Genomic DNA, 24065 nt, shown 5'->3' with positions numbered 1-24065 from the left:
GATAAATTACTCAAACTTTCTTAGACAGTAAACTGGTCAGAACAAAGCAGGAAAATAACACCTGTTGTTGAAAGGATTAAATTAAGTATGGGATGCAAAACCCCTATTGCAAAGCCTGGCACAGAGTGAACTGGAACATATTAACTGTTGGGTTATATTATCCACTTTTTGTATCTGCAGTGGCCTAGCACAGGCAGAGGGCATAGCTGTGCTCCATACAGATGATGTGGACTCAAGGCTCTTGTGGCCTGAGAATTTCCAAGGCTGAACTTACTCACTTTCATCCCCTCCATGCCAGGTTGTTGGTGCCTTTCTTGCAAAAGACATAACTCAGGTTTATGACTGGCATTTCAGAGACTTGGGAAGTAAGGATGAAATGGAGACATTTTTACAATTATTGAATGTTGAGTATGTGCCAACACGTAGTCAACACACTAAGAGTTCTACATATATTTTCTCATTTACTTCTTGTAATGACCTACTTATGAAGTAGGTGTGAAAGTGAAAGTCACTCAGTTGTGTCTGACTCTTTGAGACCCATGGACTATACAGTCCATGGAATTCTCCAGGCCAGAATACTGGAGTGGGTAGCCTTTCCTTTCTCCAGGGTATCTTACCAATCCAGGGATTGAACACAGGTCTCCCACATTGCAGGTGGATTCTTTACCAGTTAAGCCACAAGGGAAATGCTCCTTAATCAACCACCCCAAAACGTAGTGGCTGAATGCAACCACTGATTACTTTTCATAAGTCGGTTGGGCAGCTCTGATGTGGGTCAGGATTGGCTGGGCTTGCTCATGTTGTCTGCATTCAGCTTGTGGGTCAGTTGGTGCTGACTAGTCTAGGATGACCGTGGCTGGATGGATAGCTCAGCTCCACTCTGTGTGGTCTCACCCTCCAGCAGGTCACCTCTTGGTTGACCTGGAAGAGGAATAGAAAACATGCGTGGCTGCTGTCTTACTGGCCAAAGCAAATCATGTGGATAATATATCCAAAGGGAATGAATCCAGGGGGGTATAAACAAACAGGGGCCATTAGCGCACTTGAGTTTTTACAACAGGCATAAATTATCCCCCCTATTTGTAGAGGAGGAAATAGAGGTTAGCAATGTTGTTAGCAACTGGCCTACCTCCTGGTATCTTTCTCTGCTGTGTTCTTTCTGGTGATCTGCTGCATGGGTTTGAGGATGCTTCCCCATCAACTGTATGTTCCCTTCTTTTTCATTATTTGGTCTGATTTGAAAGTCCATGCAAAATTTTGGGAACTAGCCAACTGGTTTTAAAAAACTCAATAGAATGACAGTAGGTCAGTAAAGTAAGTTTATTTATTAGAAAATGAAGGGGAGGCAGATATATAATTGGATGGAGCATGAAGTTGTTTAGTCGCTAAGTTGTGTCAGACTCTTTTGTGACCCCACAGACTGTAGCCTGCTAGGCTCCTCTGAACATGAGATTTCCCAGGCAAGAATACTGGAGTTGTTTGCCATTCTCTTCTCCAGGAGATCTTCCCCACCCAGGGATAGAACTGGCGTCTCCTGCACCAGCAGGCGGATTCTTTACCACTGAGCCAACCTGGGAAGCCCTGGGTGTAGCATAAATGGAAGAAAATGAGACACGTCTATATTCTTCCTCTATTTGCTGGCCTCCCTGATTTTGCTTGGGTCAACTTTTCCTTCTTCTGCACGACATTCTTTCTGGATTCCGACACCAAGTCTGGAAAGGGCAAGAACCTAGTGTGGGCCTGAGGGATTTTTTAGCCCTTTGACCTTGGACAAGGAAGTTTGCTCCATTTACTCCTGTATGAAAGGAGAGTAACACAGACGTGGGTTGTGCAGGTTAAAGGAGATGTGCAGGTGAAGCACCCTTCCTGGGTTGAGGCTTTCTGTAGCCAATGTGATTCATGGCTGCACTCCAAGCACCTCTCAGTGCCTGGAAATGCAGAAGAGTCCACCTGCACAATGGCAGTAGCTCTGGGTGAGCTGCCAGGCTGGGTGCAGAGTGACTGAACAGCAGGAGGGCTGTTAATGGATTTTATGGCTTTGTTGAGTACTCCAAACTACAGTTATTAATTATAGGATGCTGTTTAGACACCGTTGCAGCATATACATTTTGTTAATTGATTTGTATAGGCTCATATCTAGCAACATAAAGAATGTGCCTACCACAAAGCACTGTAATTGCCTTTTACTGCCTTTTTTGGCTTCTCACAGGAATAAAGACTTTAAAGAGAGGACAGACAACTCTCCTGGGTCTTTGGATGGACTAATGTCTAATTTAGTGTCCAGTGGCAGGGTGACATTACCTGTCTAGGTGCTCAGTAAAAGGGATGAATCAATGAATAAATAACTTTTGGTTCTCTCTGGATTTCTCTACGTCCTTATTTGAACCCTGACTTGTGTGTGATATTGGCACTGCACACATGTATGCGAATACGGTCAAGGATTTATTGTGAGCCATTAATTAGTGTTTATGGAGCACCTCTTTGAAACCTCTGTGGCCTGGGGTTGGGGAGGGTCGTCAGGAGTGCATGGCCCTTGCACTCTGGGAACTGACAATTACAAGCATGACGTCAGGTAGCCAGGTCTTAAGATACGTGCAGTGAAACAGAAAGGTGGTAACTTCTTGCCTGGGCACCATACTGCAGCGAAGTTTCTGTCCCACTGTAGCCTCGGCAGGCCCAGCGCCCCAAGTCTGCCTTCTGTGATCTGGTCCATCAGCCTCCGGGAGCCTTGGCTGTCCCTGCATCTCCAAGATGGTGCGGACTCCGGCCACTGCCCTTCCGGTCCGCGGTGATGCACACGGCTCCGCAACTCCGACCAGCGCTCGCAGCACTCGCGCTCTCCAACTCTAGCGTGGGCCGGGCGCCCTCCCCAGACCAGGCGGCATGGAACGTCCAGAGTCCCAGCCACGGGCAGGACTGGCAGCAACACCCCCGCTTCTCTTGGAGCGGATGTCAGCTTCAAGGGCGTGGCGGGGCCCGGCGCCCTGAGTCCCCGCGGGCGACGCTCAAACTCCCGGGAACCACTTCTGAGGGAGCCAGTCATCCCTTTAGGCAGTTATTTGCGAGCCGCAGCGAGAAGGGTGCGCGGCCAGAGGGCTCCCCGCAGCCGCCCACCCGGCCCTCTGGGAGCCGAGTCCTGCCTGGAACTGGAAAACTGGAGCTGGAGCGCCCCGAGAGCTCGAGGACGGCGGGCGAAGTTGGGGTCCGGGGCCGCGGAGCCGCGAGCTCACGGCCGCTGCCGTTGTCCGCGCCTCATGAATATGCAGGAGCCACCTCCCCCCGTCCGTGACGTCACGGGCCGTCCCGGGGTGAGCGCCGGAGCCGCTCCAGGTCCGTGCCAGTGAGCGCGGCTGCTGCCGGCGGGCGAGCGGAGCGGCGGTGGACACCGGAGACCGAGCGCGGCGGCTCCCGAAGCGCACCCAGCGGCAGGGCGAGGCGGCCCGCGGCCCAGCACGGACCGGGAGGGGAGAGTCGGTGCGGGCAATAGGCGGCGGCGGCAGCTCTGAGGCGGCGGCGGCGGCGGCGAGGATGCTGACTGGAAGGCTGTGCTGGGTGCCGCTCCTGCTGGCGCTGGGCGTGGGGAGCGGCAGCGGCGGCGGGGACAGCGGGCGGCGCCGCCTCCTCGCGGCTAAAGGTGGGTGCTGGGGAACTTTCTTCGTCTTCGAGGAGGGAAGCAGGGCGGGCTTGAGAGTGTAAGCAGCGGGCACCCGGGCTCACGCTGGATTTGCACACCCTTCCTTGCCGCAGCTTCCCGGTGCCCGTGCGCCCAGGTTGCCCGAAGTGAGCGCCCTGCGCCGTGGACTAGATAGATTTCACCTGCGGACGCCGACCCAACCCCTGGGCGGGGCCTAGGGACCCTGGGGAAGGCGAGGTCTGGGGAGTCGGGATAAGTTTCGGGGCTGTCTGCCCCGGGGTGGGGGCGTACTGTCTGAGTCGCGGGCTCCGGCCGGGGGACGGCTCGAGCAGGGCGCTGGTGCGACGCGGAGACGCAGTTGTCTGCTTCAGCCCAGAAGGAGAAATCAGCGACGGCGCCTCTAATGAGAGAGCAGGGCTCGTCTCCCAGCTCGGGGATGGGGTGGAAACTTGTGGGCTCCAGAGAAGGCTCCCCTTGGCTGGCCTCTGGCTCCCCTGGGAATGCGCGCCCTCGGGGTCCAGGAGAAGTGCGGGATGTGATGTTCCCCACAGCCTCTGCGACTGTGCTTCGGCACCCGAGCGCAGAACCTGGTGACCTCCCTCCCCACTATTCTGGTTCGCTTGGAGTTTTGACCTCTCGGGTCCTCGCGCCTCGGAGGAAGCACGATCCGGGCGAACGCCTGGCGAGGTCGAGAGGCTGTAGGCTGGCGAACCGCGGGATTTGCTGCCTTGGAGTGCGGGGAGGAGCGCTGGGGTGGGGGCGACCAGAGGGTGAACTGAAAACGGAAGGTCACGTGCTTGCTGGACGTTGGTGGGAGAGGCAAGGGAGGAGCAGAGCGAGGGGTGGGCGGCGGTGGGCGCCGGAGAGGCAGTTCTGGGCTGGGGCGCCCAGCTTTATGCTAACTTGTTGATTCTCTGTGCTTTAACTGGGAGAGCGTGCGCTTGGTTTAATAGTTGTGGTCAAATTTGCCCGTTAACCAGCTCCGGGAGGATCGTGGTCATTGGCCATTGTCAGGGGAAGGAGGAGTTTGCTCCAGAAGATAGAGAGACGCCCTATTAGAGGCAATCTGATTTGCAAGCTGGCTTTGCACTGTAGCTTCCACTTGGCTCAGGAGGGAATATTTTCTGTCTTTAATTACCCTTGGAGGGTGGGGAGAGTACGAGGCAGACAGTTCGACTCCTGAGAACCTCGGAAATGCCTCTCTCGCAACTTGAGACTGATACAATTGAGGATAGTAGAGTTTCTGTTCATCCTGTAACCTTTTAGTTTTGTGGTGACATGGTTTTTGGTGACATGATTTTATAAGCAGGCATCCTATTTCTTTTCATCCCATCCCCCCACCCCCATCCTTGAGAAGTAGTTTCTTTTGGCGGAAGACAGCGGAAAACGGATGAAGATTTCTCAAACATGTGGCAAAGGTAAAGGAATGTGTAAAGAAGCCGCCCATCACCTCGAGAGACTGTTGTTTTTGTGAAAACGGAATTAATGAAGTTCCAAAGCTTTTGCTCTCCTTCCCCAATATAAAAACTTTGTTAAACAGGCGAGTGATATCTATTGAATTTTTTCGTCACTTTGTAGCAGAGCAAATTGTGTATGTATGAGCAGATGTCTGCAAACAGGGGGGCTCACAGCAAGTGAAGAAAGAAGGGAAAACTTGTTTGAGAAGAAGACCTGGTATGCTAATGCATTGCGGGGTTCCCAGGTTAGAATGGAAAACGGTACAGATAAAAGAGAAGGATTGAAAAGAAAAGAAAAAAAAAATCCAGGCTCTCAATGATTCACGCTCATATGAATAATTATGTGCATTTTAACCAACACTTTTCATCTTCCTCACTTAGAACATATTCATTTCGTGCTGAAAACAAGCCATTTGTCTTTCTGGAGTAAAAAGTTGATTGGTCTGCTGAGTGCGAGTTGCTTTCTGAATCCTCCGTCTTCCTTCTTTCTCTTTCCTACCACTGGGGGGCTGCAAAGGGCGTTGTTAGCTGCATTTTTTTTTTTTTTTTTTTAAAGACAAATGTGTAATACTTGATCAAAACAGAGACATTTACTATGACACTTCAGTTGGGAAGTACAGGGCTGACTTTCCTTATTACAATGTACGTTCATTTTATGTTTCCAAATTTCAAATCATCTCTGAAGAATGTTTGAGACACTGAAGGTTATGCTTTGTATATGATGCATCCTGCCACTGACATTGCAGTTTTTAACGTTCATGTTGTTATTATTCCCGTATTACTAAAGAGGAGAAAAGTCAGGGAGGCATGCGAAGAAGATTGAATGAAAAATACCCTTCTTTTCCCATACAGTTCCGAATTCATGTGTAGAGGAAGATTGGGAATGCCGTGTCAGGCTTCCTGGCAGACTTGAATACACCATCTGAACAACTGTCTGGAAGCACATCTTCCTGGCGTGGGCTCTTGTATGATGTTGTGTTTGAGGCACACAGCGGGTTCTGCCTTTGTATTTCTTGCTTCTTGCCTGTAGCAAATCGAGCAGCTAAGCCCTGGGAACCGTTTTTGCAGGATCTCTGCAATTTCAGTGCAAACGTATTCCCAACTTCAGAAATAATACAGTGGCCAGGGAGTTATTATAACCCCTTCCTTTTTCTCTTCTGTATCTTGGCTATTCAAAATGGGAAAATACTTCCAGGACGCCTTGAAATAACCAGATCCTATGCAAAGCTGAGAGGGCATTGTGGACCCAAGGAACCTTTGGGGCAGATAAAGACATATCTTATCCAGGAAAAAAAGACAATACAATAAACATCTTAAGATATGTGTCAAATTTGGTGATATATCAGTGATCTCAGGTCTCATGAGCCTGGTATACAAACCCTTTTCAGTTCTCAAGATCCAGGCATTGATTGTTCAGAACAATACCTGAGTATGTGCTTTGCTTAGTTGCTGAGTTGTGTCTGACTCTGTGACCCCATGGACTGCAGCCCACCAGTCTCCTCTGTCCATGGGGATTCTCAAAAAAATAGAAGGCTATTTTTCATTCTCCAAGAATACTGGAGTGTGTTGCCATGCCCTCCTCCAGGGGATCTTCCTAACCCAGGGTTTTCCTGCATTTCATGTGGATTCTTTACCATCTGAGTCACCAGGGAATCCTAAGAATTCTGGAGAGGGTAGCCTATCCCTTGTCCAGGTGATCTTCCCAACTCAGGAATCGAACCAGGGTCTCCTGCATTACAGGAAGATTCTTTACAAGCTGAGCTACCAGGGAAACCCATACTTGAGTATAGACCATCAGTAATAACTGATGTTGGAAAAGGCAATGGCACCCCACTCCAGTACTGTTGCCCGGAAAATCCCATGGATGGAGGAGCCTGGTGGGCTGCAGTCCATGGGGTTGCTAAGAGTCAGACACGACTGAGCGACTTCACTTTCACTTTCCACTTCCATGCATTGGAGAAGGAAATGGCAACCCACTCCAGTGTTCTTGCCTGGAGAATCCCATGGACGGAGAAGCCTGCTGGGCTGCAGTCCTTGGAGTCGCACAGAGTCAGACACGACTGAAGTGACTTACCAGTAGCAGCAGCAATAACTGATGTTGTGTCTGCCTATGTTTCCAGAGCCTGGCTCAGTGCTTTGGAGGGTTCTTAAAAATATAAGAAGACCACCCCCATTCCCATCTCACTACTGCCTAGCTTTGAGAGCTTTGATCTGGTTGAAGAGACAAGATTTTTATGTGGAAACTTTAAGAGAATAACAGCCGGCTGAGTTGGTACCAAGCGTAGTACCATATGATGGGCATGCAGACAAGGGAGATGGGGGTGGGAAGGGGCTTGCAAGTGCAGCATTTGGTAGTAAGGAGGGGAGAGGACAGAGCAGAATTGTAGTAAGAGTTGTATAATTGTACTAATTGCAGTTTGTGGAACCTCTCCTTAGCGTAACAGGCACCCTGCTAATCTCTACCTGGACTGTCTCTCATATTTATAAGCCATGCAGGGCTGATGTTGGTAGCCCACTTCACAGAGAAGAAACTAAGTCTGAAAGAGGGCAAATGACTTGCCAGGACTACCAGTGAAGGTTGTGACACCGGGGTGAGAATGAGAAGGCTCATTACACCCAGGGCCCCCTGACTATTCATCACGTGTTCTCCCCTTTGGGTTTAAAGGCAGATCTGGTGGCCATGAGGAAGCTGACTGTATCTCTGAGATCCCCAGGAGCCCTATGGTCCTGCTAACAGCAGGAGAGTCCAAGGCTGTTGTCTTGAGGGGCCTGTCAAGAGGTGAAGGGAGTGGGCCTTGTTCTTAACCATAGAAACCTGCTTCGAGCAGCAGCCTCACCCTCCCTCTCACAGATTCAAAAACCATCCCTGTCTATTCAAAAGTGCACATGCAGAACCTCCTACAGGGGTGAAAGTGGTGTGGGATTTTTATGGCGAATTGTCCTGTATCATCTCTGGGAAAGTAGCATGTGACTTCTAGCGATGTGACAGTAGTTTCCCCAGCAGCGCATCAGAGGGCACGTGCTGACCTGCACTCATCCCAGAGTACCTGTGGTTCTTGGGCCAGGATGGGCTCATGCCTGCCCTGGGCCCTTTGGACTATGTCTTTGGGCTGTAAGGTCACCTTCCTCATCCTGATTCCTTCTGTGACTCAAGACATGGCCAGGGCTGGACATGGTCTCCCCTGGGAGCCTCCCCTGACTGGTCCCCCAGTCTGCGGCTCTCCCTCTGGAGTACCTGTGCTCCTAGTCTGGTCCATCACCACCCTGTAAGCCCCCGAGCTGGAATCACATCCTGATTCTCCCTGCATCTCCAAGGTTATCCTTCTGCCTGGCCTCTGGAATATCAGCTGAACAATCAGCAGTGATTGGCTTAGTGAAGCCACCTGTTTGCAGTTGCAATGGTATTGTTTCACAGACATTTTGGATATTTTTGTTTTTCTCCTGTCCTCTAGGAAGGAAAATTTGGGCTTAGTAACCAGAGAAACCTGGGTTCTAATCCTGGCCCTACCGCTTCCCAGTTAGATAATCTTGGGCAAATCAGTTAATCCCTTTGAACCTCAGTTTCTTTATCTATAAAATGGGGATACAAAGATCTGCCTTGCCAAGTAGTTGGCAGGATAGTGTTTAGAAATCACTTAGTGCAGTTCATGGCATGTAAACAAAATTAAATATATGGTGACTATAATTTCTGATCATTTAGACACTGGGTTCTAGCATCTGAGATTCTCCCCTTCTGACTGACCTCTTGGCAGTTCAGTAGCTTTGTTCATATCTTCCCTCCATTCAAACTCTGTTTTTTCTGTCTCTCTCCGTATATGTGGTTATAGTGATATATAAATACATGTACACAGAGACATTTGACTTGAATTGTGAAAATACTACTCTATGAATGCCTTTGAGGCTGGGACCCATATCTCATCTCATTAATCTCTAAAGCCCTGGCACTTAATGCAGGGTGAGCTCTGAGGAAGGACTCAGCAACGTATGTTATCTAAATAAACATCTCTCAATGCTGGTGCTGAAGGTATGGGATTCTGGTCTCTGGTGTGAATTGGGTTGTTAAGAGAAGTCCCCTGACCAGTGAATATTTTCCTCCCAGCCTTGCTGTCCCAGGAAACAAAGAAGCATTCTTTTGTTTGTTTAAGACATTGACGATTTCTGTGATGACGCATGTTTATGTAGAAAGGGGTAACTGAAGCCATGATAACCAAATGACAGTTTGAGACAGATTATTATTTTATAATTTATTATTTAGCCCACTACTAATTGGAGCCTGTGGAAATTGGAATGGTGGGTTTGTGGATGGATCATGAGAAGACTGAGTGGGGGGAAGCATGCTGAACTGAAGACACAGGCACTGAATAGGACAGAAGTTTGCTATCTTAGTCAGCTGGAGCTCCTGTAAAAAAAAAAAATACAATAGATTGGGTGGCTTATAAACAACAGAAATTGATTTCTATGGTTCTGAAGGAAGGAAGTCCAAGATCAGGGTGCTGGCATGATTGGGTTCTGGTGAAAGTTCTTTTCTGGGTTGCAAACTGCCAACTTCTCATTGTGTCTGATGTGTGGAATGCAGAGAAAGGAAGCAAGTTTTCTCATGACTCTTATAAGGGCACTAATCCCATTCATGAGGGCCCCACCCTCAAGACCTCTTCTAATCCTAGTATGCTAGGATTTGGGTTTTAAGGAGAGGATCTCCCAAAGACCCTGTCTCCTAATGTCATCACATTGAGGGGAAGGGTTTCAACAGGTGAATTTTGGGAGAACACTGACATTCATCCATACCATTCCATCAGGGAGCAATAGGCAGAAGGCAGAAGAGGGCAGTGATCAGAGGAGAATGCCTGGGAGAGTGAGACCAACCCAAACATGAACTGGGGCCCATTTTTAGCCATATCAGCCAATAGCTAGCCATTTCTCAGTCTCCTGTTATTCTGTGAGGGGAACAAAAAGATAAAGCAAGTTTCAGATGTCAGAGAGCTCACACTCTGTCTAGGGCAAACATCACACATGACACAAACTTTTGAAGAACTCTATAGCTTCTAGGGAGAGGTCAGACTGTGCATGAAAGACCTTGAAAAAGTCTTTCAGGAAAGACAGAAGTTGGCAAGGATAGGAGAAACTAGGAAAGATAAGAGGTCTTAATGGATGAGTAGGCATTTGTAAGAAGATGGGGTTGGGGGGTAGGACATGTAGATGCAAAGAAAGAATGCCCATGTTGGTGCATGGGCAGGAGTAAGGAGGGAGCCCAGCCATGGAAAAATATATTTCTGCACAGAGATTACAGAGCTAATAAAGGAATGCATGTTTATTGAATGCATACCCTGTGCCAAGCACTATTTTAAGCACTTTGCATGTGACAGTTGGTTTGATCTTAACCTCAGTTGGATTGATCCACGGATTATGTAGTTCGAATTACTATCCTGTATTTACAGAGGAGAAAACTGAGACTCAGAGAAGGGAAGTAACTTGCCCATGGTCCTGCAGCTTAGTGTCTTGGGGCTGAGATGTAAATCCAGAACAGTGTGGCAGACATGGACTTCCCATGTCACATGAGCATACCTAGCAATGTGATGTGTCTTCAGTCTGAGGGAAGCTCTGAGTGGGGCCAGAGAGGCTCTGCTGCCCTGGAAGGCATCTCCTCACAGTCCAAGGGCATTTGGGTTTCACTACAAAATTGCTGAAAGAATTGTTTTTCTGGAAGCCTCACTCTCTGATTGACTTCCCATCAAGAGTAAACATAGCCTCTGTCTTCTCACCCGGGCAGCTGGAGGCCTTCCTCCATCCTCCCCACCCACCCCCATCATGCTTGGCCTCAAGCAGAGAAGGCAGCTGTCTGCATTGCGTGGTCCATTGGCCGGGTCTCTTGGGCCAGGAAGGCCTCCCAGCAGTCGTCCATTTGGGTTAATCGTGGCCCTCCTCTGACTCCTTTTTTTTTTTTTTTTAATAGCCAGGGTCAAAGAAAGCTACCACAGACATTTTCAAGTGTATTAGTTATACTTGAAGCCTGGACTCGGTAGAATGAGGAGGTGAGTGTGGCAAGGGTGGGAGAGATGGTGTAGATGGAGTAGCAGGTAACCTGACTGCTCCTAAAGCCACCCTTTCTTCGGCTGTCATGGCTGGATTTTACACATATCAGTTGTCTTTTTCACAAGTACTCATTTTACACACTGGTAAATGAACATCGTAGAATATGTTCATCCCAGCCCTCTAGGTCATCATAGAGCACTGAGCTGAGCTCCCTGTACTATATATAGAGTGGCTTCCCACTAGCTGTTTTACACATGGTACTGAAAACACTCTGTTCTACAGATGAATCAGGAGAACTCTAAGCACACCAAGATGCGTGAGGGAATCAGGTGTGGCAGATGCTGTTGGAATTCTCACTGAGAAAGCCTGTGAACACTACTCTCATTGCTTCTAAAAATGCTTAATTGGCTGAAATTTAACTTAAATTCTGCTGTTTAAAAAAGCCCACAACACATCATTTTTGGTGACTTCTGCCACTTTGCATTTCCATGCTGTCTGTTGTATTATAGAGTTAAACAAATCTGCAGTCTTCCAAGTAAGTGCGACAAGGAAATCATCATGGAGAAGGTAGGAAAGGCATTTTCTCCCAGTCTCCTGACTTGGATTCACTGGTCAGTGTGAGGGTCAGGACACATCACGCAGCCCCTCTGATATCTGCTTCTTCCTGTGCCAAAAGGACACCATGGCTTCTCCCTCCTCTGCTCAAGAAAGTTCTGAGTATCCACTTGCTAAGGGCTCTGAATGCCCTTTGGAAGGATAAAGTGTCTAAGCAAATAAGGTGATCAGATTTAAGAAACTGCCTGTGAGACTTCAGGGCTCAAACTCCCCTCGAACAAAGCCCTACATCTTTCCGCCTTTATACTGTCTTATCAGTTCAATTAATGATATTTTCAGAAGTCTGCATTTAGCGTTAAGGCTCTTGTTCTTTTGTGTTTAGTCTGCATATGGTGCACAGCGGGTGGTCACCGTGGTTATGCAGCAGTTGCAGGCCCATAAATTTTCAGGGTAGAACCAGTCAAAACTGTTAATATGATGTCAAGTTGATGTGTGGTTTTCCAATTTGCATGGATAACTGCATTGCAGCAAATTAATTAAAACAGATAAATGTTAATCTAATGCATGTCTCCTTGTAATTAATGAAATATAACCATTATAGGGGTATATGATTTACTATTTTAATTTATAAAATGCTGAATTCTCCTATAAAGTTAGATACAGTAAGAGAAGAAGCTGACCCATATAGAGCATTAGGAAAAATAATCACATTTCTATAAATTAATCACTCTCTAAAAGGATATAGTTCATTAACACCATGAACTGAAAGTGTTAGATGTAAATTAGATTAACCTTTTTAGTGACACTTCCATTTATATTGCATATTCTCTTCAAACCCCGAGCACTTTACATATATTAATTCAATTAACCCTCCCCAGACCCTTGTTAAGTAAGTATGTATATCAAAGTTGGAAAGGAGGAGAAAGGAAACCCTTCAAAAATATTGGAGTTCTGGCCTTAAAGTGCATTATTTGTGATTTCCTCTGCATCAGTACAGTTGGCGCTAGACTTGTGTAGCTTGAGAACATGGCTAGGTATTCAGGCTCTCTAGGGCTGTCAGGAAACACTTAGCATGCCAATCCACACCTGAAGCCAGAGATGCTTCTGCCTGATGCTCAGGCTAGGTGCTCTGAGGAAGCTTCTGCCTATTTCACAGAAGGCAGCCCAGCTTTGGGTGTGGACAGGGCAGCCTCAAGTGGGTGTGGGTAATGGGAAGTTAGTGGCCCATTGGGGCATCAAGGTCATCTTGCCCTGGGCCCTTGCAGCTCCTCCTTTTCATTCTGCCTTTGACCGTCTGATTGCTGAGGACAGGCTGGTGAACAAAACCTTGGGAGGTGATCAGGAGAAGAAAAAAGGAGGGTCAGGTGGATGGGAATGGACCCAGACTCTTCATTTGGGATCTCTACTCAGACCTGTCAGGTTGGGGGCCAAGATTGCTGTCCTTTTACCTGCTGGGGTAGAGAGTGAGAGTGTGAGACAAGAGGAGTCCCTAGCCATCCAGTTAAAAGGCTGCTTTTCAAGGAAAGTTTGCTGAGTGAGGACTGGGGTCTCTGTAGCAGCTTGTCACTTGCTCTGTCCCTCTCTTATGGGACCATGGAGATTGCACAAAGGGGAGAGGGAGCAGGGCATAGTATAAACACTTATGATGAATCAGGGGAGGGACTTACCTGGTGGTCTAGTGGTGAAGACTTCACCTTCCAATGCAGGGGATTCAGTTTGATCCCTGGCTGGGGAGTTAAGATCCTACACGCCTTGCCGTCAAAAAACCAAAACATAAAACAGAAGCAATGTTATAACAAATTCAATAAAGACTTTAAAAATGGTCCATGTCAAAAAAAAAAAAAAGGAATCGGGGAGGAGACTCTGTATGCATTTCCTTAACTTGACTGACTGTGTGTTTGGATGTGTTTGGTGGTTTGTGGTTCTGAATGTTTGTTTTTCCAACTCTTTCCGCTTCTGAGTTCTCCAACCTGCAAGTGCTCTCCTAGGGACAGATTTTCACTCTGTTCCACAAACCCTTGGAAAGGCAGTGTGTTTCAGATAACCACAGCCTGCCCTGGAGCTAGTGGTTCCAGACCTACCAAGGATAATGTTAATTCAAAGGAATGTATCACTAATGGTTAGATGTCACAAAGAATGTGGGAGAACAGTGTTGGAGTGTGCCACTGCTTCTCTGTGTTTCTGGAGTTAACATACTCTGGTCCTCACGCAAGGACAGAACCCACCCAGTCCTAGAATCTCAGTTCATAGTGCTCTGCCAGCACTTCTTGGCACACTTATCTGCTGCAAAATGCTCGAAATTCTCTCTTCCATACCCTTTATGGGAGGGATTAAGAATCAGGACTCTCAGCCAAGAGTTAGAAGACAAGCCATCACTCAGGAAATTCACAGAAATGTTAGGCAATGAGAAAAGATATTGAGTTTGCAGTTTATTGTATTAAGTTTCCTTCTTTCATTCCTTCCTACTTTCCTTTCTTCCTTCTTTCATCTTCATTTCTTCCCTTCTTGTGTATTTTTTGTGTATTTTTGTTTGTTTGTGGGAGCGTATGTTGTCATTTGGAACAGGGAAGGAGGCTAATCAGAGATTTATAGAGTTAAAAAGAATTTTACATTCAAGACCTAGATTTCACTTTCTTTTTATTGGCTATTTTTTTTTCCCAAAAGCAAACCAATGATTTTGGCTTTATTGCACCATCATCAGAATTATCAAGATGGTTGTTTCTTGTGTATTAATTTTAAAATGACATTTAAGTCTTTTTAGCGGTCTATTCCTCTGTGACTGAACTGGATTGAACTGATTCCTCTTTTGACTAGAGATTATGAATAAAATATTTTCTTCTTGAAGAGCCCCCCGCCTCCCCTCTACCCATCTGCTAGTACTTAAATTCCAGCCCTTGTTCGTGGAGAAATTCAAGTCAGACACTAGCCAAGAATCTTTGCTTGAAGATGTTTTCCTGGAGTTTTGTTTTCAGATGCATCCCACCTCTTGTCTCAGAGCCTATGAGGGAGAAGGGGAGGGCTGATGGAATTGTTGGGTCACCTTCAGCACCCTTCTCATCCACCGTTTTCCCTTCTGAGATATCTCTTCCTGCTCTCCGGTTTCCACCGGGATCTCTCTCTTCAAGACCTTGGAGGACCAAGGACTGCTTTTGGAGGTAAGGTTTGGCTGCTCCCTGGAAGCCACTGCTTAAAATACCACCAATATTAATGAGAATCATCTTCCTCCTAATCTTACAGTCTGTTTTCTCAGACCCATGGGAAATGTTAATAGCAGTATCTTTAGAAGACTTGGCTACTTCTGTGGATCAGAACCATCTAATCTTACTAAAGACAGAGGGCTCAATATGCAGTCACAGCTTCAAAACAAGTCACCTGTTCATACTCCCAACCAAATGGGCCCTGATAGAGGGAATTTGGAGGTGCCACTGCTCCTGTCTCAAGTCTCCTAGACCTGATGCCCTAATGCTCTATTTACATCATCTTATCAGAGAAGAAACATTCTGACTTTCCTGTCAACTAAGGTAATGGAACATGATGTATGATCTCACTTGGTGATGTGTGCATTTAGAAAGAGGGAACACAGCTCCACCCCTAGGGTTAAGCATTTGCACACTGGTGGCATTTGGGACAGCATGGCAGGCTGCCTGGAGGCTGTGGGGGACGTGTGAGACAGATGGGTCTCTGTCATGGCACTCAAACTGTTTTAGAGCAATTTAGCTCCTGTGCTCAAATTGTGGAAGCCCTACAGGGATGAGTCTATTTGACCCACCTTATGTCATCCAAAAGCTGGCAGTAGCGGCTACAGATCCTTAAAAATCTGGGCTCCTGCCCATGCTGACTGTCAGCTCTACTGGGTCTTGATGGCTTTTCACTCTTAGGTCCTGGCATGGAGACACCATGGTGTTTAGTGTGTGTGGTTTCCATGGCTGTGGGTGAAAACTTGCACTTGAATATCCTTTCTCCCCAGAACTAAGGCAACCTTGATTTCTGGGAAATTCAAGCCCTGCTAATCCCTAGCCAACCCACCTGAACACTTAAGTAGGTACCCCAAGAGGCAAGGGAGGAAGTCAACGTCCATTGAAATGCAAGAGCCTCAGGTGTGCAGATGGGGTGCTCAGACTCAACCACAGAAGCACTGCCTGAATATGGTCATCCAGCCCAGTGTCTCCCCTCCATTAGCTGCAAGGACTCAACCTAGTTCTCTAGCTTGATTGCATCTGCTGAAAGGCAGGGCAGGGTATCTCCTGAGCAGCGGCCAGCACACCTCACTCAGCAGTCTGTAGCACCTTGATCCTTCTCCGTCTGTTGTTCTCCATGTGTTCTTCAGTGCCCTGGACTGTTTTTTTTCCCTCTGGTCCTTGCTTCTTGTGACAGGCACCATCTATACCCCTGACTCTTTCTACTGCAGTCAGCTCAGGACGGAGGGTGAGGCTGGGGGGTGGTGGGGAGGCAGGGCGTCACTGCTCAGAGAGCACTTGGTAATTTGGATTCTCCTGGCCTGACTGTACTTCTCTATCCCTCCAGCTCGTAGACTGATTCCTCTTTAATCCAATTCTCTGCAGCCCTTGTCACACCCAGTTCATCACCTCCAGGTCAGAATTCCTCTGTGTCACCATCAATTTCAGGATAATGTCTATTCCTTGTGTGCACTCAGATGTTCAGTCATCTCTGACTCTGTGCGACCCCATGGACATGGCTCCTCTGTCCATGAGATTCTCCAGGCAAGAATACTGGACTGGGTAGCCATTTTTTTCCTCCAGGGGAATCTTTCCTACCCAGGGACTGAGTTTGTATCTCTTGTGTCTCCTGCATTGGCAGACAGATTCTTTACCACTAGTGCCACTTGCAAAGCCCTACTTTCCTTGGCTTATCCCAGAAGGCCTTTCTTTAGTGGTGCCCACCTGTTCCTGGACTAGAAGGTGTGCTTATGTGCACAGGGCCCAGCTTCTAGCAGAGTGCCTAAGGAAGTGGATGAGTGAATCTTCTCCTTATGCTTCAGCCTGACCCAAGGAAGGAACTCAGTTCCCTGCCTCCTGGGCCTTCTTGTGCCTCTGTCAGTGCACACACCCTACTCTATCTGCTTCTGCCTTGCCTGGCAGCCTGGTGCCTCCTCTAGGATGCATCCCTGGGCTGTCCCGGAGGGTCTTCTTACCACTCCCCACCACCGCCTCCATTGCATAGCTCCCATATGTACTTTCACTGTGGCACTTAGCAGCTTGCCTACCTGCTTGCTCCTAAACTGCCTGATCCTTGAAGTCAGGGTCTGTGACACCCTCATCCTGTGTCCGCAGAGGTTTAGGGTCTAGCACAGGTCAGTTTTCATTCCAATCCCAAAGAAAGATAATACCAAAGAATGTTCAAACTACTGCACAATTGCAGTCATCTCACATGCTAGTAAAGTAATGCTCAAAATTCTCCAAGCCAGGCTTCAGCAAAATGTGAGCTGTGAGCTTCCAGATGTTCAAGCTAGTTTTATAAATGGCAGAGGAACCAGAGATCAAATGGCCAACATCCGCTGGATCATCGAAAAAGCAAGAGAGATCCAGGAAAACATCTATTTCTGCTTTATTGACTATGCCAAAGCCTTTGACTGTGTGGATCACAATAAACTGTGGAAAATTCTGAAAGAGATGGGAATCCCAGATCACCTGACCTACCTCTTGAGAAATCTGTATGCAGATCAGGAAGCAACAGTTAGAATTGGACATGGAACAACAGCCTGGTTCCAAATAGGAAAAGGAGTACGTCAAGGCTGTATATTGTCACCCTGCTTATTTAACTTCTATGCAGAGTACATCATGAGAAATGCTGGGCTGGAGGAAACACAAGCTGGAATCAAGGTTGCAGTGAGAAATACCAATAACCTCAAATATGCAGATGACACCACCCTTATGGCAGAAAGTGAAGAAGAACTAAAGAGCCTCTTGATGAAAGTGAAAGTGGAGAGTGAAAAAGTTGGCTTAAAGCTGAACATTCAGAAAACGAAGATCATGGCATCCGGTCCCATCACTTCATGGCAAATAGATGAGGAAACAGGGGAAACAGTGGCAGACTTTATTTTTCTGGGCTCCAAAATCACTGCAGATGGTGATTGCAGCCATGAAATTAAAAGACGCTTATTCCTTAAAAGGAAAGTTATGACCAACCTAGACAGCATATTCAAAAGCAGAGACATTACTTTGTCAACAAAGGTCCATCTAGTCAAGGCTATGGTTTTTCCAGTGGTCATATATGGCTGTGAGAGTTGGACTATAAAGAAAGCTGAGCGCTAAAGAATTGATGCTTTTGAACTGTGGTATTGGAGAAGACTCTTGAGAGTCCCTTGGACTGCAAGTAGATCCAGCCAGTCCATGCTACAGGAGATCAGTCCTGGGTGTTCATTGGAAGGCCTGATGTTGAAGCTGAAACTCCAGTACTTTGGCCACCTCATGCGAAGAGTTGACTCATTTGAAAAGACCCTGATGCTGGAAAAGATTGAGGGCAGGAGGAGAAGGGTACAGCAGAGGATGAGATGGTTCATGGCATAACCGACACAATGGACATAGGTTTGGGTGGACTCTGGGAATTGGTGATGGACAGGGAGGCCTGGCGTACTGCGGTTCATGGGCTTGCAAAGAGTCGGACAGGACTGAGTGACTGAAGTGACTGACAGGTAGGTGGGTGGGTGGGTGATGGCTGGAGTTCCCTAGAACCCAGCTCATTGCTTTGTGGGGATATAGGACTGGGGTGGAGTTTCCCTTGACTCATTTTTCTTCTTCATCCCTGGGCCCCCAGTGCCCATCTTTCCAGTGCAAGCCCACCTGAGTAGGGTTGATGGAGTATGAGGATTTGGTTAGGAAGTCAGTACAGTCTAGGTACTGCTATCATTGGCATGAACTGGTGCATTCAGGGATGAGGAGCTGGAGCCAGGCTGGGGCAGATGACATTTTGGAGATGAGACAGGTTTGGGATTGGGAAGCTAGATGGCTCAGGGCCTCGAACCTCTGAGGCTGATGATTCAGGATGCCATTTCCAGAGTGTATATCCTTCTGGGATAATTAAATTAACTTCCCATCAATGAAAAGGCTTAGTCATGAGGCTCACTCTTTAATCTGTAGCACTGAATGCAGCCTATTTGGGAGAACATCTTCTGTCCTTGCATTGATGAGAATTAAGTTGTAACCATCAGCGGTGTGTATACATGCTAAGTCACTTCAGTCATGTCCCAACTCTTTGGGACCTTATGGACAGCAGCCTGCTGGGCTCCTCTGTCCATGGGATTCTGCAGGCAAGAATACTGGAGTGGGATGCCAAACCCTTCTCCAGGGGATCTTCTCTACCCAGGGGCTGAACCCGAGTCTCCTGCGGCTCCTGCAGTGCAAACAGATTCTTTACCACTGAGCCACCAGGGATGCCTAGCCATCAGCTACTGCAGGTCTGATGCTCTGCCCAGCGCACTCTCCTGTTTTCTCAGTGGATCCTCCTCGCTCCTGTCAGTATCCTCTTAAGCCCTAGAATGTAGAAGTCCTACATGTATAAAGCATGCCTCCTTTTCCAAAACAAGTAATTAAAAGTGATTTACAGTTGATGATATCAGATGCATATGTATTGAGAGGCAAGAATGAGTTTTTAGTTGGAAAAGCTTTGTCATCAATGAGAGTGAGATGGCTCCATGTGATAAGGCCCTTGGAGTTCTGCCCCCAACAGGGAAGTGGGCAAGCAGGAAGAGATGCTGACTTCTGGCTGGGCTGAGATTCCCAGGCTGCACACACAGTTCACCAAAAATGAGCAAGTGGGAATCTGTTAAAGTCAAAACATTTACTTCTGGTTCTGAGGATATGCTGGTTCAGATCTGAGCATTAAGGCTTTGATACTCTGCACAGGGAAACACCCAGATCCAGTGCTTTTGAGGCTGGTGTTGGGAGGGGAAGCTCCTGAGGTTCTTCCTGGTGATATGGACTGTGCAGGGGGAGGGTGGGGTGGGCGGGAGGCTAATAGCCCTGCCTCTGACCCTGAAACCCCCTTTCTCCTTGTGTGCTCTGTCACTCAGTCAGGTCTGACTCTGCGAGCACCCCCTTCCCCGCCCCCACCCATGGACTGTAGCCTGATAGGCTCCTCTGACCGTAAGATTCCCTAGGCAAGAATACTGGACTATGTTGCCATTTCCTTCTCCAGGGGATCTTCCTGACCCAAGAATCCAACCTGTGTGTCCTGCATTGACAGGAGGATTTCTTACCAACTGTTCCACCTGGGAAGTCCCAAGTTTTTCTGTCATTTATGCTGCTGGGGCAGGGGCCTGGACAGGACAGAGCTGCCCCCTTCCCATGACTCTGGCTCAAGGGAAAACAACATTACCCTTGAGCTTGGACCCAACTAAGTTCGACTAAAGGGTCAGGGCACGTAACAGGGAAATAAGCAGAAAGGAACATGAATCTAGACCACTGGTTTGCATCGCTTCAGAACCGATGGCTCCTTTTTACAACACATATTTTGTAGTTCTCCCATTATTATCCTGAAGTGAAATCTTCTGATATCATTGCTTGCTTGTATACGTAATCTAACAAATCAGTGTAATGCCTTAACTGAAATATAAAGAAACTAAAAGGAAAATAATGTATTATAAAATAACATATAATGCTTGCACCCAGCTTACACTAGAGGAGATTGTGAATTAGATGCTTGCTGTGAATTCCACAGTTACAAATGCAGATGGATCCAGGTGTGTTGTATCGGCAAGTCAGATACCATGGTCAGTGTTGGGGGAATGCGCTGTTAGGTGACGTTCTTCTGGTGAAGTTCTGAACAAGACAGTATGCTGCTGCTGCTAAGTTGCTTCAGTTGTGTCCGGCTCTGTGTGACCCCATAGACGGCAGCCCACCAGGCTCCCCCGTCCCTGGAATTCTCCAGGCAAGAACACTGGAATGGGTTGCCATTTCCTTCTCCAATGCATGAAAGGGAAAAGTGAAAGTGAAGTCGCTCAGTGTGTCCGACTCTTCACGACCCCATGGACTGCAGCCTACCAGGCTCCTCTGTCCATGGGATTTTCCAGGCAAGAGTACTGGAGTGGGGTGTCATTGCCTTCTCCAACAAGACAGTATACTCTGGTCTTAATTCATAGGATGGTTATATTCCTGAGAAACTTAGAGTTTATTAAAGCTACACAAAGAATATTTAGCTGACTCATTCTAGTGCTGTTTAGTATAAAGAAGAGAACAATGGAGCTCTAAATGGAATGCTGGGGGATGTTCAGGCCAAGAGGTGCCTGGAAGATACACACCCGCCCCCCCCTCCCCAACACACACACACACACACACACACACACAGGCTTGTAAGTTTCTGCTTCTAAGCTGGATTCCATATATGCTTGCAGGTGATATTACCTTCAAGCATAGACAACTTCTGGAACTGTAGTCTTTCTGGGGACCTTTTGGGACCTAGGGGAAAATGTTACCAACTGGTAGACAACTGAAAGAGGTTGTCCCATTTCACAGGAAGACTTTCTGAAGCATAAGGTCTTTCCACGGGGCATGTTGAAAGACCACATCAACCATGTGCTGGAGCATCATTTAAGGGGATAGACTGGTGGCAGAGAAGACCGCTTCTTTGCCTAAGACGGAGACAGGCTGGGAGCAGGTGACATGTTGGGGATGACGCAGGTTGAATATGAGACGGTTCAGGGCTGTGGACCTCTGAGGCTGATGATTCTGGGGGCCGTTTCCAGAATGTACATCTTTCTGGGATAATTAATGTAAATTAACTTTCCCATCAGTGAGAAAGCTTAGTCATGGGCTCCCTCTGGCATCCATAGCACTGAATACCAGCTATTTGGGAGAACGTATTTTGCTTTAAGTACGAAGACATGTCTTTTTCTTTTTCTTCTTCTGCTTCTCTTTCTCACAAACAGAAGAGTAGGGAAAAAGAGGAGGACAGGGGAGCAGACCACACTGGGCCCCTTCTTCAGGAGACTAGAATGACTTGCCTTTTCATGGGGAGCAGAAGGTCTGTGGATCAGATAGGAGATCGGAGTTTCAAAATGCACTGGACTAAGTCTTATTAATTGAATGAAAAGCTATAGAACTGGGCTGGAGTCTCTTTAAGGCAGTTGCAATCCAGTGGGAGGGAGGAGCTTGACAGTACTATTGGGGGCAAAAATAACAGCGTTTCATGTTCATATCCAGATGGATTAAATGCTAACAAACTGCCTAGAGTATTTATTATGGTCAGTGCTGATATTTCAGAGATAAAACGCTGTCCTCTTGGGTGGAAAATTCTTCCTTAGTGTTTTCATTGATAATTTAGAGGGAATCGAGTTTTTATTTTGTTTTTAATCCCTAGGTGTCTGTTTATTTTTTCTCCCTTCCTTCACATAAGCTTGAAGGTGCTCCTAAGAGAGAAGCTGAATTGCCAAAGAGAGTTTCAGTAACTTTGAGATGAAAGTGCATTTTAGTATTTTGTTTTAATGGGAAATGGTATATCCCCATAATAAGTAGTTCAGTGACATTTGGTAGTTCTGTAATATTTGACTTGGAGTTGAGTTTATAAAAATTTCAGCCCAACAGTAACTTCAGGGCACTAAGGGCTGTATGTCTTTCTGAAATGAGAAGATCTGGTTGACATTCTGATTCTAAAATCAACATCATCTCTTATGAGTCACCATATTTTCAATCATAATGGACCTTGGGCCTTGCATTTAAAAGCCTTTTCCCTGCAAGCTCCCAGCATTGACTCGGCTGGGAAGGGAGAGTTCTCATGCTCACTCTTCCAACTTAACTTACTAAAATGCTCCCTTCTCCAAGGCTCCTTGATTTTTTTCTCTCCACATTGGCTCCTTGGAGATTCTTTTAGAAAGTGGAGTCTTTTTTAACTTCATGGAGAATTTACATCCCGAGTCACCTGAAATGGTTGAACTCGGAAAAAGTAAAATGGCAGGAAGAGCCTGAGGTTGTATGAAATTGCTCTGACAGCCAGACAAAAGTATTTCTAACAAAATTTGGTGAGTAAAAGAGATGTCTAGGGCATGGTGTTCTGGTATCTCTTGGGCATTTCTGGATAATTCAGACCCTCTCTACGTTTGTTTCTCATTTCAGCATTAGCTCAATCTTGAAGGAAAACAATGCTCTAAATAGATTATATCAAGAATCCGATGTATCACTTGTAGGCAGCAATTCAGGTCAGGGGTTGCACTCAGGTAGTTTTAGGATGCAATGGTTTTGTGGAGTATTGTGGGGTTTTGCTTTTAATTTTTTAATTAAAAAAATTAAATTTATTTTTATAACTTTGAGGTTTAGTTGCTAAGTCATGTCTGACTCTTTGTGACCCCATAGACTGTAGCCTGCCAGGCTCCTCTGTCCATGGAATTTTCCAGGCAAGAATACTGGAGTAGGTTGCATTTTCTTCTCCAGGGGACCTTTCCCACCCGAGGATCAAACCTGCATTTCCTACATTGGCAAGCAAAAGCAGACTGATTCTTTACCCCTGAGACATCAGGAAGCCCCACCCCCCATCTTTTTTTTCTTTTTTAGTGGAGGCAAATTTTATGTATTACATAAATCATCTATTTTGAGTGTATATTTCAATGATTGCATAAATAAATTTACCAAGTGGCGCAGCTGTCATCATCAGTCAGTTTTGAAACATTCCTGTGACCCCAGTAAGGCCCTTCATGCCTGTTTACTCAGTGTGGTTTTTGTTGTTGTTTCTTTGTTTTGCCAGGAGGCTCAGGAGCAGACCTCCTTCTATCAGAGGGTAGTCACAAAACCAGGTCCATGATGGCCCTGTATTCTACCCATAGTCAGCCCAGGATGGGGAAAGCCTGGCGCTTTCACCCTGTCCCCACCACCCAGCTGGGCTGGAGGAATAGAATAGCTGTCAGGTTCAGTGGGGCCTGCTACCAGTGACTTACAATTAGGGCCCTCCTGCCCAGAGGGGATGTGAACTCCAGGCTGGACCGCACAGCAGCTCTCAACCCTGCCACTTCCAGTGTACACTGGCAACAGACTCAATACCATGCAGGTCGGGTAGAGGCTAGTCAGTGGCCACAAGGTATGTGTGGCCACTGAGGGTGCCCTGCCCACATTCCCTCTGCTCCTGCCATTTTCATGGATTCAGGCCCAACTTTCAGCACTAATGGCCCTATGCCTGTGTGCTCTCACTGGCCAGAAGACCCTCCTCTGCCCTTGTGTGGGCCAGGTCAGAAGACTCAAGGAATTAACACCCCCAGGAATGGTCCTCTGCCAGTGACTGACAAGAGGTAGTGGATCAGTAACCCCGCTCCCTGAACCCTCAGATGGGAGAACGTCACAGCCTCTCACATGGTCTCTCAGGGGTCCCTATGAGATCTGGGTTCCACTTGTCCAGTTTCTACTCTTTCTTCCTGAGTCACTTCTCCTCTCCTCTACTAGTCTTTTTGA

The 24065-nt window shown here is 47.1% G+C and overlaps 1 protein-coding gene across 2 annotated transcripts in view; it reads left to right on the top strand.

The window, feature by feature from the left end:
- The first annotated feature begins 594 nt into the window (after window positions 1-594).
- The window catches only part of CLSTN2 (calsyntenin 2), a 731303-nt gene continuing 707832 nt past the window's right edge, over window positions 595-24065 (top strand). The window contains exon 1 of one of the 2 annotated variants that reach the window (XM_044946560.2): window positions 595-3634. In XM_044946560.2, the coding sequence (XP_044802495.2) occupies window positions 3529-3634 (106 nt within the window). In that variant the 5' untranslated portion in view covers window positions 595-3528. The remainder of the gene's footprint in view (window positions 3635-24065) is intronic. The other variant, XM_006061606.4, reaches the window with a different exon arrangement.

The sequence above is a fragment of the Bubalus bubalis genome, chromosome 1 (genome assembly GCF_019923935.1).
Source record: "Bubalus bubalis isolate 160015118507 breed Murrah chromosome 1, NDDB_SH_1, whole genome shotgun sequence".
Classification (NCBI taxonomy): Eukaryota; Metazoa; Chordata; class Mammalia; order Artiodactyla; family Bovidae; genus Bubalus; species Bubalus bubalis.
This window is presented reverse-complemented; position numbering and strand designations above follow the sequence as displayed.